At 45.0% G+C, this 16849-nt stretch overlaps 1 protein-coding gene across 1 annotated transcript in view; it reads right to left on the reverse strand.

Annotated features, from left to right (window-relative positions):
* Positions 1-16849, reverse strand: part of hspg2 (heparan sulfate proteoglycan 2) — a 100640-nt gene that overhangs the window by 53143 nt on the left and 30648 nt on the right. Inside the window, exons 4-10 of the mRNA XM_030422906.1 lie at positions 3534-3643; positions 3303-3361; positions 2602-2774; positions 2435-2473; positions 1220-1345; positions 886-1083; positions 687-806 (exon numbers count right to left, since the gene is read on the reverse strand). Coding sequence (XP_030278766.1) covers positions 687-806; positions 886-1083; positions 1220-1345; positions 2435-2473; positions 2602-2774; positions 3303-3361; positions 3534-3643 — 825 coding nt within the window. The remainder of the gene's footprint in view (positions 1-686; positions 807-885; positions 1084-1219; positions 1346-2434; positions 2474-2601; positions 2775-3302; positions 3362-3533; positions 3644-16849) is intronic.

Genomic DNA, 16849 nt, shown 5'->3' on the forward strand with positions numbered 1-16849 from the left:
GGGGGAAACAACCAAAATAACTGTGGAAACTCTACGCTGCAAAAGAAAAAGAAACCCTTCTAATGGAGGCAACGAAGGTGAAGTGGGAGAGCGATAGAACCCGAGGTAAAACAAATGTGAACAGATGGGCATCCACTTCAATCCGCTCCCCTGTTGATACGTGTCTCCTCTCACTGGGACTTGACACGGTATAAAACCATCTTTCTTTCTTCTAGCTCAGAAATGCTCGGAGGAGGAAGATCAAATGTCTCCTACGTCCGCTTTTTTATACTTCATTGATTCTTAAAAGTATTGTTTCAATTTTTACTCAACAGTTAACATGCAACGTTTTGTGGTAGAGATTAATCTGGTGTTGTGTTTAAATCCTTGAATGCTAAACTGCAGTTTTCCATAAATATATATGTTCTATAATGGCAATATATCGCAATACATTGCATCGAAATTCCTGTACGGTACCTTATCAACGGAATCTTGCAGATACACAGCCTGAGCTTCAAATCATTTATGCTAACTGTCAACTCAATTGGACAGATATGAGAGTCGTATTGATCTTCCCATCTTCAACTGTTTACCTATTTCTTGATTGGAGAACTTTAAAGCACTAACCCTAACCCTAACCCTAACCCCAGAAAGTTACAAATTGTTTCTTGAGTGACTGAATGAAGAGTCAAGTCCGTGAGACTTACGGCAGTCTGTTTCATCTGAATTATCCTCACAGTCGTTGTCACCGTCACAACGCCAAAGCTTGAGGGCACAGCGGCCATTTTTGCACTTGAACTCATTGGGTTCGCAGGGAGATGGAGTACCTGTGTGGAGACAGAGGATAATTGGAGCGTATGTTGTTACCTGAGAGTTTGCGTGTGGCACAAAAGCCAAGCTTCTTACCGCATCTGAACTCGTCGCTTCCGTCCGAGCAGTCCCGCTCTCCGTCACAGATGTAGTCCCTTGGGATGCACTCGCCGCTCTGGCATGTGGCTTGATCGGCTCTGCAGGGTCCAGGTGGGCTGGGGGGCAGCGGGGGCTTCTTGATGGTGGTGGTTGTGGTGGGTGGGGTTGTGATGACTACAGGCACCTTTTTTACGTCTAAAACAAATCTCTGATTAATCTCAGCGGTTCATCTTAGAGCTGTTACAGTAAAGGAACACGTCTCACATCCAGCCAGTCCTCCATGCTACAGCGGACAGTGTCACAACTTGCAGGCCAAGCTGAAGCCACTCACCACAATTGGTCTCATCACTCATGTCTCTGCAGTCTGGTCTGTTGTCACACAGGTATTCCATCAGGATACATGTCCCATCACCACACTTGTGCTCATCTGGCATGCAGGGTCTTATGCTGGGGGTTACTAAAAGAGATGCAGAGGGGAAAAAGGAGGGAGGGGTGCGGTGTTGAAGGATCAAAGACATGCAAGCCAAGCCTACAGTACGGCCAACACACTACAACACACCGATTACTAGAGCCAGCGTAACTCTCAGGCACGTTGGTAAGACTACCACACGTTTTCTGTTGGGTGTAAACCCTGGGCTCAAACTTTAACAAAACCTGACTGATAGACAGACAGACAGACACATAGACTACGCTAGACAGACTAGATTAGACAGATGAAACTAGTCAGACAAAATTTAGACACAGTCTAAACTAGATGCACGGACCAGACAAACTAGACTAGACATGAAAGACTAACTTTGACAGAATAGATTAGACACAGATTAGACTAGACAATAAGGGATGGATGGATGGATAGGTGGATGGATGGATGGATGGATGGATGGATGGATGGATGGATAGGTGGATGGATGGATGGATGCATGGATGGATGGATGGATGCATGGATGGATAGGTGGGTGGATAGATGGATGGATGGATGGATGGATGCATGCATGCATGGATGGATGGATAGATGGATGGATGGATGCATGGATGGATAGGTGGGTGGATGGATGGATGGATGGATGGATGGATGGGTGGATGGATAGGTGGATGGATGGATGTATAGATAGATAGATAGATAGATAGATAGATAGATAGATAGACCCCATCATCTTGAGTAATAACAAAAGAAAGTGAAGTTACCATAATCCTAGCCTACCACTTGCCATGCCTGTGTACAGTGTCATAAGCTCGTTGAGATCGCAGTGAACAGCAGCACTCCTAATCAAAGTCATGCCATGCAAACGTCCTTCTTACTCCCTGTGCACTACTGAACTTCACGGACCAAACTCACGAGTCTATTTGACATTGGCGCGTTCCATGCAAAACACTCTTCAGGCCACATGACCTTTGCTCGTACACGTCAAAGTGAAGGTCATCGTAAAATTCCGACATCATAAAGAAGGAAATGCTCGACTTCTTTCGAAAGACACTACAGTTCTCCTACAGTTTCTACACTACAGTCAGCTCAGTCGCCATGCAGCACACATGGCACAGTACAAACCTGGCGCTGCTATAGGCTCCACTGGAGGATGAGGTTCAACTAGAAACCAAAGGGAAACGTTAAGGACAGCGCCTCCTGCTCTAGCGAACCTCTTCTTCTCGTTTAAAAGAGTCAGTCACATCGCGGCCGTGATAAGCGGCGTTCCCCTGTTTTTGCCGACTTCTTACCTTCACCAAGCCGTCTGAACTGGAAGCCCTCGACTGATGTGACATAGGAAGCAATGGCTCCCTCCTTCACCACGTTGTACAGCACGCTGCGGATCTGCTCATCGTTGGTGTTGTAGTCAGAACCCACGTCCAACTCCACAAACACGTCCACGCCATCCTCTCTGATCATCTTCCTGCAAAAAGCAAGAAAGGCCTGGTGAAGAGGCAGAGTCTGTAATCGTTGGGGGGAACTAATCAGTTCTAGGTCGCATTGCAATTCTCTGCAAGAATATGAAGACCCAAAGAAAAGTCAAAAATCTGAAATGTAATACCCAATTCGTGACATTATGATTGCCTGTACCAATTTTGCAAGACTGAGCTGTACATTCCTGAGTGAATGTCGGTATTTACATTCTAAGATGCTGATCCTGACTCACAGGTAGTCTCAGCACACCATAAGAGTCTGTAGTATGCACTTGAGAAGGTTAAACAAGAAAGCCTTTCTAAGGTAAGGTTCCTCTTTGGATGTTCCTTGGAGAAATTAGTCAGCGCTGACGAATTTCTGACTGCAGGCCGACACTGTTGGCCTCGAGCAGCGTGGAAAAAGGAAAAGAAATATCACCTGGCCAGCGTGAGACAACCAGGCAGCAGCAGCAGCACACAGCTGCAGGGTATCTACTTTGAGTGTCACAGGGCTTGATTTAAAGGATTTGGGTTCTTACTTAATGAGGACCACGCTGACTGTCTGGACACCTGGAATCCTGTTGTAGTCCGACTCCAGCTGGGGAGTGAAAACCAGACTCGGTTAAGTTCAAATAAACATGCCTGGACTTTATTTTTCAGATATAATGTCATATATACTTGAATACCAAAGTCATAAATAACATGCCTGAACCTTATAAGGCAATCTTAAAGTACTGTTCATGATTTTATCTTCTGAGAACAAGACATACCGTGTCCACAACTGCTTCCGAGATCTCATTAAAGGCTGGTGAGAAGATGTCCTCGAGCTCGGGGCCGTAGACCAGGGAGTCAGTGAAGTTGACGAGAGCTCTGTAATAAACTATAAACACAGAGAGGCGAGAGGGGGAATCTGTCAGATAAACCACACAATAACAGACAGAGACCACAGGCTCAGCATTAATATCCATCTGTTGCCGGGTTTAGATGTAATAAGCCAGATTCAAGCTGGTAAGTTTATAAAAGAGACAATGTGATATGGGATAATGTTTAGGAATGACTTCCCCGAGGAGAGTCTTCGGTTAAATGTTTCAGAAAGTAAAAACTGGAAAGCATGACTGCGGCTTAAATGAAAGCCACATACAAATTATGGCGTCTATTTCCATATCTCAATTGTGGTCGGGTTTGTGCTGAAACCGACCGCTGCCACACATAGACTCTGAAGAGACACACGCTCTCGCCCACACACACAAATATAACCATGAAATTACAATATCAAGGCTCGTCTTCCTCTCTGTATGCGTCACGGACATGAAGACACAAATCCGACGTACTTACAAACAGCGGCGGACGGGCGCTGATAAAGCCCCTCTGATGTAAAGACAGAAGTGAGTACACTCAATCAACGCAAACATTCAAGCACACGGGCTGGATATCAGCCACAGGCGCAGGGCCGCGGGTTTGCATCAGACATCCTGATTGAGCACTGATGATATCAGCGAGTTGGAAGGCGAGTGGGAGTTTGACTCAGCGTCGCTACTGTGCCAGCGGCTCCGGAGGAAGATGAAGAAAATCCTTTGTGATTGACTGTGGAAGGGCGGCCTCAAACTTCCCTCCACATGTACAAAGTCAAACACATCAGGCAGCAGAGCAGCGGAGGGGGCTGAGCAGGGGTTTATCAATGGTCTACAGAAGGACGTCAGGCGTTAACTGGTCTGACTGGTCATTAAACATATAGGTCAACTGGTGGAATGTATGGCTGGGTTTTCCCTACTGTCGTTTTGGGCACCAACCATCATCAGTTATCAAAACTAACTTGATGACTCTCCTCAGATCTAATGGTTGTACTTAGTCCCCATTCAATATTTTTTAACAGGTTTTATCATTCAGATCTGTTAGTAGTTTATTAATCAGCTCGAGCTCTTCCAGTTTTTAACAATGGTCCACAAATACGAAGAAATTGCTTTTTTTGTATCATAAAAGGTGAAAAAAAAAAAGGTTCTCCAGGGAAGGAGACACAAATCCACCGCCAGATATGAGCGCGTGCCACATCTTCCACAAACCGAGGGAAAACACTGAGTAACACACTCCGTGGTCAGGCATGAATCATACAGAAGCTGCAATTAGTTCCCTTTGTTGTAACTTGCTTGGAGTGCCAGGTGAACCGGGGTAATTCCATTTGCACCATCATTAGTTTTTCCAGGTAAACTGAGAGACCAAACCTCAGAAGCAGCTGGTTGATTTATTGTGCAACTGACATTTTCCCTTGTTAATTAATCTGCCACTAATTTATCAATTAATCTATACGTTTTTAGGGCTATATATTTTGAAAATTGTGAAAAATGTCGATCAGTGTTTCACTACGCCCGAGATGACATCCTCAAATGTAAAAGATAATCACTTCACTGTCATAGAGGAGTGAAGAAAACAGAAAATACTAACAGTTAAGAACCTGGAATCAGAGAGTGTATACTTCTTTTCCTCAAAAGATTACCTAAATTATCTAAGTAGTTGGTCATTAATCTATTTTTTGACAATTTACATTAATTCATTGAGATTGGTTGATTGGTTCTGGCCTACTCCATGTGGAAATTTCCTGGTTTCCTCTGTTTTTTATAGAACTGTTAACTGAACTGGATTTGGATTCTTGGATTGACAATATTTAAGAATCTTGGACAGGAGAGACAAGGATGGACATTTGTCATTAATCTTTGTCATGTTGGGGACCAAATGAATGAATGATTAAATTGGAGGATGACAGCTAGAGTGATTACTGTGAAGACAATCAGTAGCTACAACCCCCAGTGGTCATTGGAAAACTTCTCGGCATTGCCATAGTTATGTTTGTTACGTCTTGTAGATTGTTGCTGTGAAACAAGAGCTCTACGCTATTGTGTCAACTGCTACAGTGTCCTTGATGAAGGCAGTGAACCCAAAAAGCTGCTACACTGCGCTCGACCTTGTCCCCTAATCTCTCTGTGGAAATGTTGCAAGGCTGAGTTCAATTTCTTTTCCCAATCCTCATCTTTTTCTCTTCTTGCAGGACCGCATAGACTCACCCCACCCATCTGCGACTCCATTGATATTGGTTGATTGGTTCTGGCCTACTCCATGTGGAAATTTCCTGGTTTCCTCTGTTTTTTATAGAACTGTTTTTTAACTGAACTGGATTTGGATTCTTGGATTGACTATATTTAAGAATCTTGGACAGGAGAGACAAGGATGGACATTTGTCAGTAATCTTTGTCATATTGGGGACCAAATGGCTGAATGATTAAGTTGGAGGATGGCAGCTAGAGTGATTAATGCTGAAGACAATCAGTAGCTACAACCCCCAATGGTCATTGGAAAATGTCTCGGCATCGCCATAGTTATGTTTGTTACGTCTTGTGGATTGTTGCTGTGAAACAAGAGCGCTTCGCCATTGTGTCAACTGCTACAGTGTCCTTGATGAAGGCAGTGAACCCAAAAAGCTGCTACACTGCGCTCGACCTTGTCCCCTAATCTCTTTGAGGAAATGTTGCGAGGCTGAGTTACATTTCTTTTCCCAATCCTCATCTTTTTCTCTTCTTAGACTCACCCCACCCATCTGCCACAGTCGTGGGTTAGGACAGGACACGAATCATGATGTCATGATGATTTATTTATATGCAACCAGTGAGACAAACTCCTCCTCTTATATATCAAGGGCTTTCTCAACTGCACATCTCAAAAGTTTGGCATTTTCATAGGATTAACTGTTTCCTAAGTTGTGTTGACTTTTGAGCTTTATGTTTCTTATATCCAAATCCTCCATAGAACAATGCCAAACAGATTAACGCAGCTAATCAATTTTTCCACTCCAGTTATAGAGCCACCTCTGAGACCTATATACTACCTGTATAAAACATCTCGATTAGCTTTAGGAATAACTTATCATAAACAAAAAATGTCAGCTCTATTATTATAATTCCAATGTCACAGGCTAAGCTTATGAAACTTAAAATAGCCCAGGCCTACAGGGTGCCCCGTTCTCACTCTCCTGCCAACGCTTTGTTAGGACGGGCCTGCCAGCCTCCGATTTCAGACTGGCATTGTGAGTTTAGGGAGGAAGTCAATATTTGTACTGTTTCTTGCAGTCAGATGCAACTTGCCATGCCAAAAGCAAAGAGTCATGTTCTAAGTCGGCATCTGCTGAGCCTCTAGTTGTGAACATACATGCCCAAATATGTGCAAAACAAGAAATGTGCACACATTCACGCATACAGTGTCCAGAGAAAGAACCAACAATCTTCATGTGTATGGTTTTCCTCCCTGTACTTTCTCCCTTTTCCCTCCTTTGATAATTACATATCAGTAGACATGTGGACACTGACAGCGGATATTAATCAAGCTTACCAGGAGCTACTTAATTAAAAGTCTTAGATTTCCTGTCTCACACTCAGGCTGTGTGTGTGTGTGTGTGTGTTAGAGGCCTGTAGGGAGCCTTGCTGCCTTCTCCACTGCCTGAGCTTTGGCTGGTAAACATCTGTCCTCTCTAAACACTGCTAAATTCTCTGTCCTTGCACACAGCGCTGGCACTTCAAGACATCCCATTCGCGGTGGTGAGGAAAGGCCTCATTTATGAAAAAGTAAACTGAGCGCTGCCTATGAAAACACGCAGCGAGGGCGAACATGTAACGACCAAACTGCAGGGTTTAGCGCAGCCTGGCAGGGTGCCCCCGCGCTCGCCTTGCAGACTGTTACTGTCAGACTTATGGGAATGATTGTTCGGCCTGAATGTGGAACCAGAAGACATCAAAGTTAGTCATCAAAGCGCCTCATTTGACCCGCATGTAATCTAATCACTTGAGTGGGTACTCGCCGCCAGGTCAGCAGCAGCTCGTAGCCCAAACTCTCTCTGAGCTCGCCGCTCTGACGTTACGGCCTGGCGAGTGTGGGACCGCCGCCGCTCAAGATCCTTTGATTAGAGTGCCGGGTTGTGCCCCGCTGCTAACGAGCGGCTCCTTTACTCCCAAGACCCATTCTCCTGTGCATCGCTCACTGTTTCCAGCAGCGGGGGGGGGGGAATCCCCTCATCAAGCACGGCTACCATCAAGAGTGATGAAACTGTCAAGAGTGCAGACATGACGGGTGGGATGAAAAAAAAAAAAATTCCACACTCTTAATTCACAAACTTATTTCGCTATTAAAGCTGTTCAGTGGAACTGTGGCGGCTTTGTGTGCCGGGCCCCCTCTGAACACATGGAGGCCTATGCAGAAGACAAAGACTTGATTGAGCAGTGAGCCCAGCCTGGCCTTTAAAGCCAAGCCGCATTGGGTTTGACCTTCAACCCCCAAGGCAGCGCCCACGGCATCGGCCCAGCACCGAGAGGGAGCGGGGGACAGCCAGAATGTACAAGTACGAGGCCCAAACCACATACATCAAAAACCTTTAATAATACATGACTTTGCCTTCCATCGGCTTTTTCCTCTTTCTCTCTCCCACCTCCATCTCTTTCTATCTCTCCCTCACTGTAATATATTCATACACCAGCTGCCTCTTTCTCAGCTTAACTCGTGTAGACAGGACCCCTGCTACTTAACCCTTTTCCTGGTGGCCTGCCAAGCAACTCTGTCTCCAAGTCGACTCATTGCCCTCCAGGGAACTCTTCAGAATAACTTCTGGCTTCACTACTAAGCTTGACCTGTTGTGCTCTCCCACGGTTTGCTATGTAAGCATCAAAACCCACCATTGTGTATAAAGAAGGCACTTGTTTTTACACTCGTGTTGTCGAGTGATTCTGCGAAACAGATGGTTCGTATCATTGGGATGAGCCATCTGCACGAGGTTGAAATTACCAAAACCGCTTTTCAAATTAAAATGCGGAACACATTTTTTTGCAAGTGTTGGCTGTCCACGACGATGGACGCCGTGTGTGTTTCCAACACATCTTCACGAAGATGTTTTCGGCTGGAAGTGAAAGTGTCGTCACCCGAGCGCGATGAGTTACAGTATTACTCGATGGAACAACCCAATCATTTTCCGCTGGCACCGGGAAACACTGGGAGACGCCTGCAAGACACTTGGAAAAACAGACTCGCTGCTCTTAAACACTGCATGCCCAAGCCGAGTCTTCCTTGGAATGTGATCTGAGCGTGTGCGTTTGGAAATGAGAGTGCATAACTGAGAGAAGCAGGTGACAGGAGAGTGAGCCAAAGACAAGAGTGGAGAGAAACCGCAGCATATAAAAAGAAGAAAGAAGTGCTTGAGGAACTTACTGGGGTCTGGTTCGACTGGGCTCTGTATGTTTCCCAGATATGACGAGTCCGGCCAGCGTGCTGTGGCAGGCAATGGGGGGCAAGGAGCAAGGAGCAAGTGACAGGGGGGGAGGAGACGTGGCGCAGAGGTCGACAGGGCACAAACAGGAGCCAGAGGCCAAAGGATCAAACAAGAAAAGCGACACGAGGACCAGGATGAAGGATCGAGTTAGCCAGGCAGGTGCAGAGAGGTTAAAGTTTCAGGAGGGTTAGAAAGGAAATGGTTGGGAAAAGTGAGGAGAGAAAATAGAAAGAGAGAATAAGAGTTGTCACAGAAACAGGAAAAAAAATCAGGCCTGTAATAAACAACAAACAGAGCACATCTTTTCAAATGTGCTGAAAGACATAATGTGAAGGAAAACACGAGAAAAACAGCCGAGATGTCAGCGAGACATCACAGAAAAGTTGTCGCCGCAAGCTGGGATTTGTCAACTTCGCTTTTGTTTTTTAGCGTTACCAAACTGTCCCCCAAATCATTACCATCCACACGCTGCGGATAGTCGTGCTCGGCGAGACAATGGATCCTGTGGTGTTTTTTTTGTTTGCTAATGAGTCCAAGCAGTGCCTGTCTGGAAACACAACAAAGTCTGCGTGCACGACGGCGTCAAGGAGAAAAGGTCACAGGGCATCTCGTTAGAATTGACTCCTCTTCTCCTCCTCGACGGGACAAAGAGGATATCCTACAAACCAAACAAAACACGCGCTGCTCTTCACATTTCTTTCACATCCACCCTGGGGCTTTTTCGAAGCGACACAGGGAGGAGCTGCTTCCTGTTTTCCCTCCGAAATGGAAAGAACTGAGCACCATTATTACCACTTTTTTCTACCAAAAGTTGAGCCCTCTGCACTGGCAAGGGCAACAATGACCACGTTCTGTTTTGTGGTGACTCACTCATTCTTCCGCTGCGTTTGGATGCAGTTACGCCGGGGGGCATGCTCTGAAATGTCAACTGAGGAGGCCTCTCGGTCACTCTGAAGCGCCAGTGGGTTTTGACACGAGCTCACAAAGTATCTATTCACTGTCTTTCGGTAGCCTTGATCTCTTATAGATAAATAAATATTGGATTTGTGTTTCTTCTTCACTAGCACTCTGCTGACAGAGACGGTTTCATACTCCGATCCAGACTCTTTTAAGAGTTCACTCCACAAACCTCTGCGGACAGCAGCAAACAACAGGTCCTTCATACCCAGAGTGAGGAGGATCCAGCTGTGTTCCAGCTGCACACACAAAAAACAATTTGGCTTCTGATAAAATAAAACTGTAGCTGTGGTATGTCATTCAGAGGACGCGTTTTGCTGATTCGTGCATGACTCTAGGATGCCTGCAATGTAATTTAATTCCCGACATTAAACTAAATGTAATTCGTGAAGTAGCCGAAATTGTAATAAAGCAGTTTTTTATTGTTTTTCTTTGATTGGGCGACTTGATTGATAGCATGAGGTTGTGAATGCATTCTATCTCCATCATATAAAAGGCAAATGGCAATGTGATAATACCAGGATTGCCATCAGTGACAACTCATGGCATACGACGGGCGTCTCACAGGGAAAGATTTCAACCACTAGCCTTTGTAACTTTCGCTCTGAGGGGCCAGAGGGCACTCGAAAACGAGGGGTGATACTACAAAATGATCAAACAATGAAAAGTCTACAGAGTCCGGCCGGGAAACGGTTGACAGAAAAACTCGCCCTACCCAAACCTTCTGAGGTCTCTCCCCCAAGAATACTGACCCAGTCTAATTAAAGCTAATGAAATATCCGCTACTTCAAAGGCTGCTGATCTGTTGCGATCCTTGTCGGAGTCAGAATGGGAGTGCGAGCCACAGAGGGGGGTAAACGCTTCATTATCAGTCTCCGCTCTTTTATGTGCAGATGAGGCCGTGATCACTGACTGAAACAAAGGAACCGGCAGGAACTTCACAATTATGGACCTCTTAAGCACATGTGCTGAATGTATTATCCCACAGAATAAAAACAGCTAACGTCCCAGGAGAGGTATTACTTGACAGGGATACTCTCTGGTGTTCAACATGGAAGCCACTGGTCAAGTCAAATAAACTGGACCTGGGAAAACCACAGGACAAGTGAATACCCTGCCAGTAATCACAAGGTCTAAATCAGTGACAACAACCCATTTAGATTTTTTTGACATTTTAAGCTTGTTTTCTTCTGTTACGGCATCAGAATAAACATATGTATCGGTTACAGAGCCCCTGACGCTGCCGTGAGGAAAAAGAGGTCATCCAAACAGCCTTTCAACGAAACCCTCAACATCTCTTTCCTAAAGAGGAGCGGCATAAGCCAGTTCTCCAAGGCAACACATTTGTTTTTCTGTACAACAGAGTGTAGCATCATGGGGCTCGGAGCAGCAATGAGGCTTCAAGTCAGTGACTAGGACTTATCAGCAGCAGTCTCTCAGAACAACGCCCGCCCTGCGTGCATTGTTCACAGTCCCACTGACGGCTAACCGTTCGAAAATGAGGCTTTCAACAAACATCTTAACAGCACAGGCCTTGTGTTTCGTCTGCCTTCCCCACAAAAAGGGAGTGAGCCATCCGATTATAATGTGAGGAAAGTTTCTCCTGTTGCTCCAGGGTCGGTGTGTGTCTGTGCCACCTTGAGGGCCCCCAGCAGTGCAACAACAAAGACCTCCCCAAAATAACTGCAGCTGCCAGCACCCGTCCCCCTGCGTAGCTACCCAAGAGTCTCTGACACACAGACACACAGACACACAGACACACACGGAGGCAGTGCGATTGAAACACAAGCCCATGAAACACTGCAGAAACACTGAGTGGGTGGCCTGACCTGGCCACAGCCTGCCCATGCCCAGGCCAAACTGACAGACAGGCTACATTACCCTGATCTATTGTCCACTTACGCTGCAACATCTGTTCTCCTCTAGAGATAAGAAGAATATGAAGCTGGATTGTGTTTTTCCAGCAGTCACCCACTGGCAATTGATGCAGTTGAACCAGCTGAGGCAAGAATGTAGCGACCCGCCGGTGAGTCATCCTAGTGGATCAAGGACAGCCTGACCCTCAAGTCGAGGACACAAAACTTTATCTGCTCGTCTCTCTATGGATCGACTGAGAAACTCCAAACTCCCAAGTTTAATCTCACTGAGTGAATTAAAGTTTATTTGACGAGAGAGACAGCTCAGTTCTATTCTCGGCTACACCGAGTCCAGTTTGGGTTCCGACCACATCGGCAGCGTTTGGAGTTTAAAGGATTTCTGTTCATTATAAAATTGCAGTTTTTTTTTTGACAGATCTATCTATAGGTCGCTCCGGCGGTCTCTCTTTCTGACTGCTGCATACCTGGAAAACCATCAAGCTGCAAAGGTTTAAGTCCGACTGCCTAAACTGATCAATACTGCTCATTTCTTCTGTTGTGATGTGTTTCAAAAAGAACATAAAATGTGACTGCCTCATTTTTGTGGATACACCGAAACACACGCAGGATGACCTTTTGGGTCTTTGGTAACCCAAAGCGTCAGTACTTGATGACTTTGGAATAAGACTATCATCAACTAGTTGACAGTATGCATGGGACAATATGAAGAAATTGATAATCATAAAAAAATGCTTAACCCTTTCAGCCCCTTTCTGCTCGAAAATTGCATATCCATAATAAAATGAGTATACAGTATCTCTGCAACCGCAAGGTTTATTTGAATACTTCGAAGTTTGATGTTTAGTTGTTTATTTGAGTAGTGTTTGGGCTGTGTTTGGGTCACATAAACATGTTTTTTACACCTTGTAGCCCAGCTTCTGCTGTTTAATTTGATATCAAATATGACTATATTCTTACATAATTAGTGCAGTAGTGGCTCTGTGGTTGTTCTACATGTCTTAAAGTCCCCCAATTGGGGGACCTTGGGGTTTGAACAGTTAAAGTGCCTAAATTGGCATGAAAACATACTGAAATCACTTCACGTCGCATTTTGTAAAAGGATGAGCAAATGGTGGCCACTTCTTCGTCATTTTTAGTATTGACACTTTTTAGATTTAACTTTTTTTTTGTGGGGGACACCATGGGCAAGGCTGAACCTATAGCCATGGTGAGAGGCTTAGGATTTTGGGATTACTTGTAAGAAGCAGGCTGCCCCTCGTGAAATAAGTCAGGAAATCAATCAACTCATGTGTAGATACTGAAAGATACTCTGGATTTACAAATTTCTTCGACAGGTTTTTCTCAAGTTAAGAAATTAATAATTACCAGAAAACTGAAACCCGTTTTTCTCGTGGCTAAAACCCCGAATGGTCTCTGAGGCAGGGCGCTCTGGCAACCACTGGGAACCACTAGTGTAGAAATATGAATTCTCAAGCTTTCATCCAAAATTAGCGCTGGGAAATTTTCTAGCCCCAGCGGACCCTCAACAACGACCATCCCTGTTACTGTTAAGTGGACATGGTAACCTTTGTTTCCCTGGTTTCTAAACAAAGTGGCTCATATCCTTGGTGTAGTGGGGACGTCTGTAATGGAGCCTGTGGAACAAGAAAAAGCTCTCACAAATGAGATAAGCTGGATTTCGCCTCCCAGAAATCTCTTTGGGGATCTGAGCGTGTAGGTCAAGACAAAAAGGTTAGGAGGACATGGGACGCAAGTTCTGTATCTCCAGAGAAGATCGCAGACTCTGATTAGGGGGAGACAAAAGGACAACAATGGACAAAAGAGGTTCAAAATAGCCTCATCTCAGCGACATATTAGGCACCAGATGTTTTTTCGCAGCCTCAGTGTGCTGGGCTGAGACAGCAGGAAATGTGAATTCCTTCACCATCGGCAAACTGTAACACAACAGGATACAGGCCATAACCGGGGCAACCGTGCCACCTACGTCTCCCACTTTAAAGTAGTGGAGGGGGAAGGAAGGCAGAGGCTTGGGTGAGCAGTCTGGACAGCCGACAGGACAGAGACACTCAGAGAAGCATTCGGCATTCAGCACAGGAAACCAAATTTCCTTCCTATTGCTGTCGCGCTCAGATCTCTGTATGGAAATAGATTACCTCCTCCAATCACAGATCACCATGACGCGGGGCAGAATGCAAATGTCCAGCTGAGATAAGACGATATATTTAAGAAAGTTCTGCATAATCTCAGCCTCCCTATTTAATTGCCACATTAAAGCAACACTGACCTTTATGTGGGTTAGAGAAGCCGGGAAGTTTATGGAAACCGAAGCAATAAACCAAAGTAATGGGGAATGTTTGTAGGCTCATGTCGCACCACAAAATGTGAGAACATTAGCAGAAAATATTTTCCCACCCTGCGCTGTAAACAAAGCACAAACTGGCTTTGTTTTCTCGGGCTTACAAATTCTTTTTTGGACATTTTGCATCTGCAAATTAGACTCTCACCTGAGGGGCAGAGTACCACAGTGATCTCCGGGAAAACGCCCTTTGAAACAACCTCAACTTTGCCACAAGAGGCAGAAATAAAACATTCAACTACCAAAGTGACCTGTTAAGTTGTCTTTACAATACGCATTCTTACAACTACGCCTTCATCAATCAATCTTTATCGATATTATCTCATAATATTTTGGTTAAAGTCTTCTCCATCTTCGGTTAAGCCACATTAATCCAGCACAATCACATGCTGTCAGCGCCACACGCATCGTGTTAAAAGCTCCTCTGGCTCCTTTTACTTCACAAAATTCAGCGAGGCCTCACAGCAGAGCTATTTCTGTGAGCGGGCCACATGATGCTATGTGCCGCAGCTCTGATGTCAGCTCGCAATGCTGCTACCAAAACAATTATTCTGCCATGATGTAATCGGCTGCACTGACCTGAGCGCCAGCGTCTGGCACCAAGGACAAAATAAGGAGCAGCAGTTATGAGCAGACGTTTGTCTAAGAAGGGGAATGATGTGACCTGCCGGGATGTGAAAGTTCCCCCTCCGCTCAGAAATGTGTCTCTATTTTTGTTCCTACAGTTGAATGTTTAAGTTTGATGTACGTGCAGAGTCTGACACCAGAGGGCTGTTTTTTTTTTACAATCATGTAAATCTAAAAGTGTAAATCTTCTCTGCGCTCACTGAAAATAAAGAGGCGGGGCTCTGAGCAGGATTTGATCACAGTTGTGGTGTGGAAACTTGAAGTCTCCGGGGCACATGCACTGAGGGCGAGCTTTACTGTGGAGAAGGAAAACATCTTGTGTCCAGCAGTTAAACTTGTGAAAAGAACATTTTTGCATATTCATATATTATGGAATTTTTAAGGAGGGAGAAGAAAGAGGTGGTGTATTAATCAGACGTACATTAGAGTATTTTATGCACACCTTTATACATGTTTGGAGGGGATCTTTAACAATAATTTGCAATGGTAAAGATAAGTATATCAGCCAGACTGAAAAATTCACTGGCTGATAATATCAACCAATAAAGGATTATCACAGGTAAATTGGAATTGGCGTACATGTTGTCCAATACGAACCTAATGGTTACGAAGTGTCTGATAACCTCATTTGAGGAGTCATTCCAAAAAAAATGTGTGAACATTGTAATCTTTTAGTTCAAAGTATCGGCATCAGCCACAAAAAACAAATACCATTCGGGCTCTAATAGGTATATTAATGTAAATGCTGAGACTAACATTAAAAGCGTTTATACACACATAAAAAACTTCGGAAATACGTAGTCTAGTGAGAGAAAATTGGACTTTGTAGAAATGGAAAATGTCACAGTAGCGTTGTACGTAGGCTCCGTAGCTTCCTCACCTCCTTGAAAAATATAACTAACTGTCTGGATGGACTACAGTAGAATATATAGACAACAAACACTACATGTTGGCCAGCATGTGCTACTTGTGTTTTTCTCCAGCGGGCTCCAGATGTCTTTCCTGATCATTCAAATAAATCAGCAGCAATCTCTTTTCAGTAACAAACATCTTAGCAAAGCCGTCTGAACTCCACACCTTCAGCCCGACACGAAGCGAATGACGCGATGTAAATGTGGCGACTTGACGTCCATCGACGGGTGAAATCCGATGCTCAACTATAAATCAGAACCGAGGCTGCGGACATCTAACGCAGGACCTCTTGTTAACACTTTTGTGTCGGGCGTAAATCCAGCTATAGATGGACATCAGCACTGGTCGCTAACGTGAGGAAGCATGCAGTCATATTGAGTGAAAGAAATCATTTGACAGTAACTCTTAGCTGTTTCGCTGTCTGCAGTAAAATGTAATGGCAAAAACAAGACAAATGGAGCAGGAGCAGAAGCGTAACGGGCCGCGGCGAAACCACAGCGATGATTAAAGAGTTAGACCCTGCGTGCAAAGTTTAATACGTCGTTTAAATATTTTCCCCCCCCGTTCCTCTGCAGCGTGATATATAGCGAGGTGCCTGCATGTAACTACTGTGCGAGTCTACAAAGAAATACAGGTGGGGCGGGGCTGGGAAAAAAAAGCGCATCAGTGATTGGAACGCAAAACAGAGGTGCCCTGCTGCAGCTTTTATTGTTCGCCGGGCTTTCATGTATCTGATTGTGCTGTCACCTCAGCCGCCGGTTAAAAAGATGAAAGAGGCGAGGAGATGTTTATGTCTCGGAGACAAAGCTGAAGCCGTGTGTTATGACCAGACGGGCGAAGCTGGCGAGGAGGGAGGAGAGAGGGGTATGGCAGGATGTGAAGGCATCATCATTCAGGCACAGACAGAAATCCTGCACAAACACACACACACACACACACACACACACACACACACGCACTGCATGCAGCCAGTGAAGTGAAGTCAGAGTCACAGATGGGGGAGCTTTACAGGGCTGAGTGATCGACCGCACATAAACAAAATCTGTCGCAGAGAATTGT

This window comes from Sparus aurata, chromosome 7 (genome assembly GCF_900880675.1).
Source record: "Sparus aurata chromosome 7, fSpaAur1.1, whole genome shotgun sequence".
Classification (NCBI taxonomy): Eukaryota; Metazoa; Chordata; class Actinopteri; order Spariformes; family Sparidae; genus Sparus; species Sparus aurata.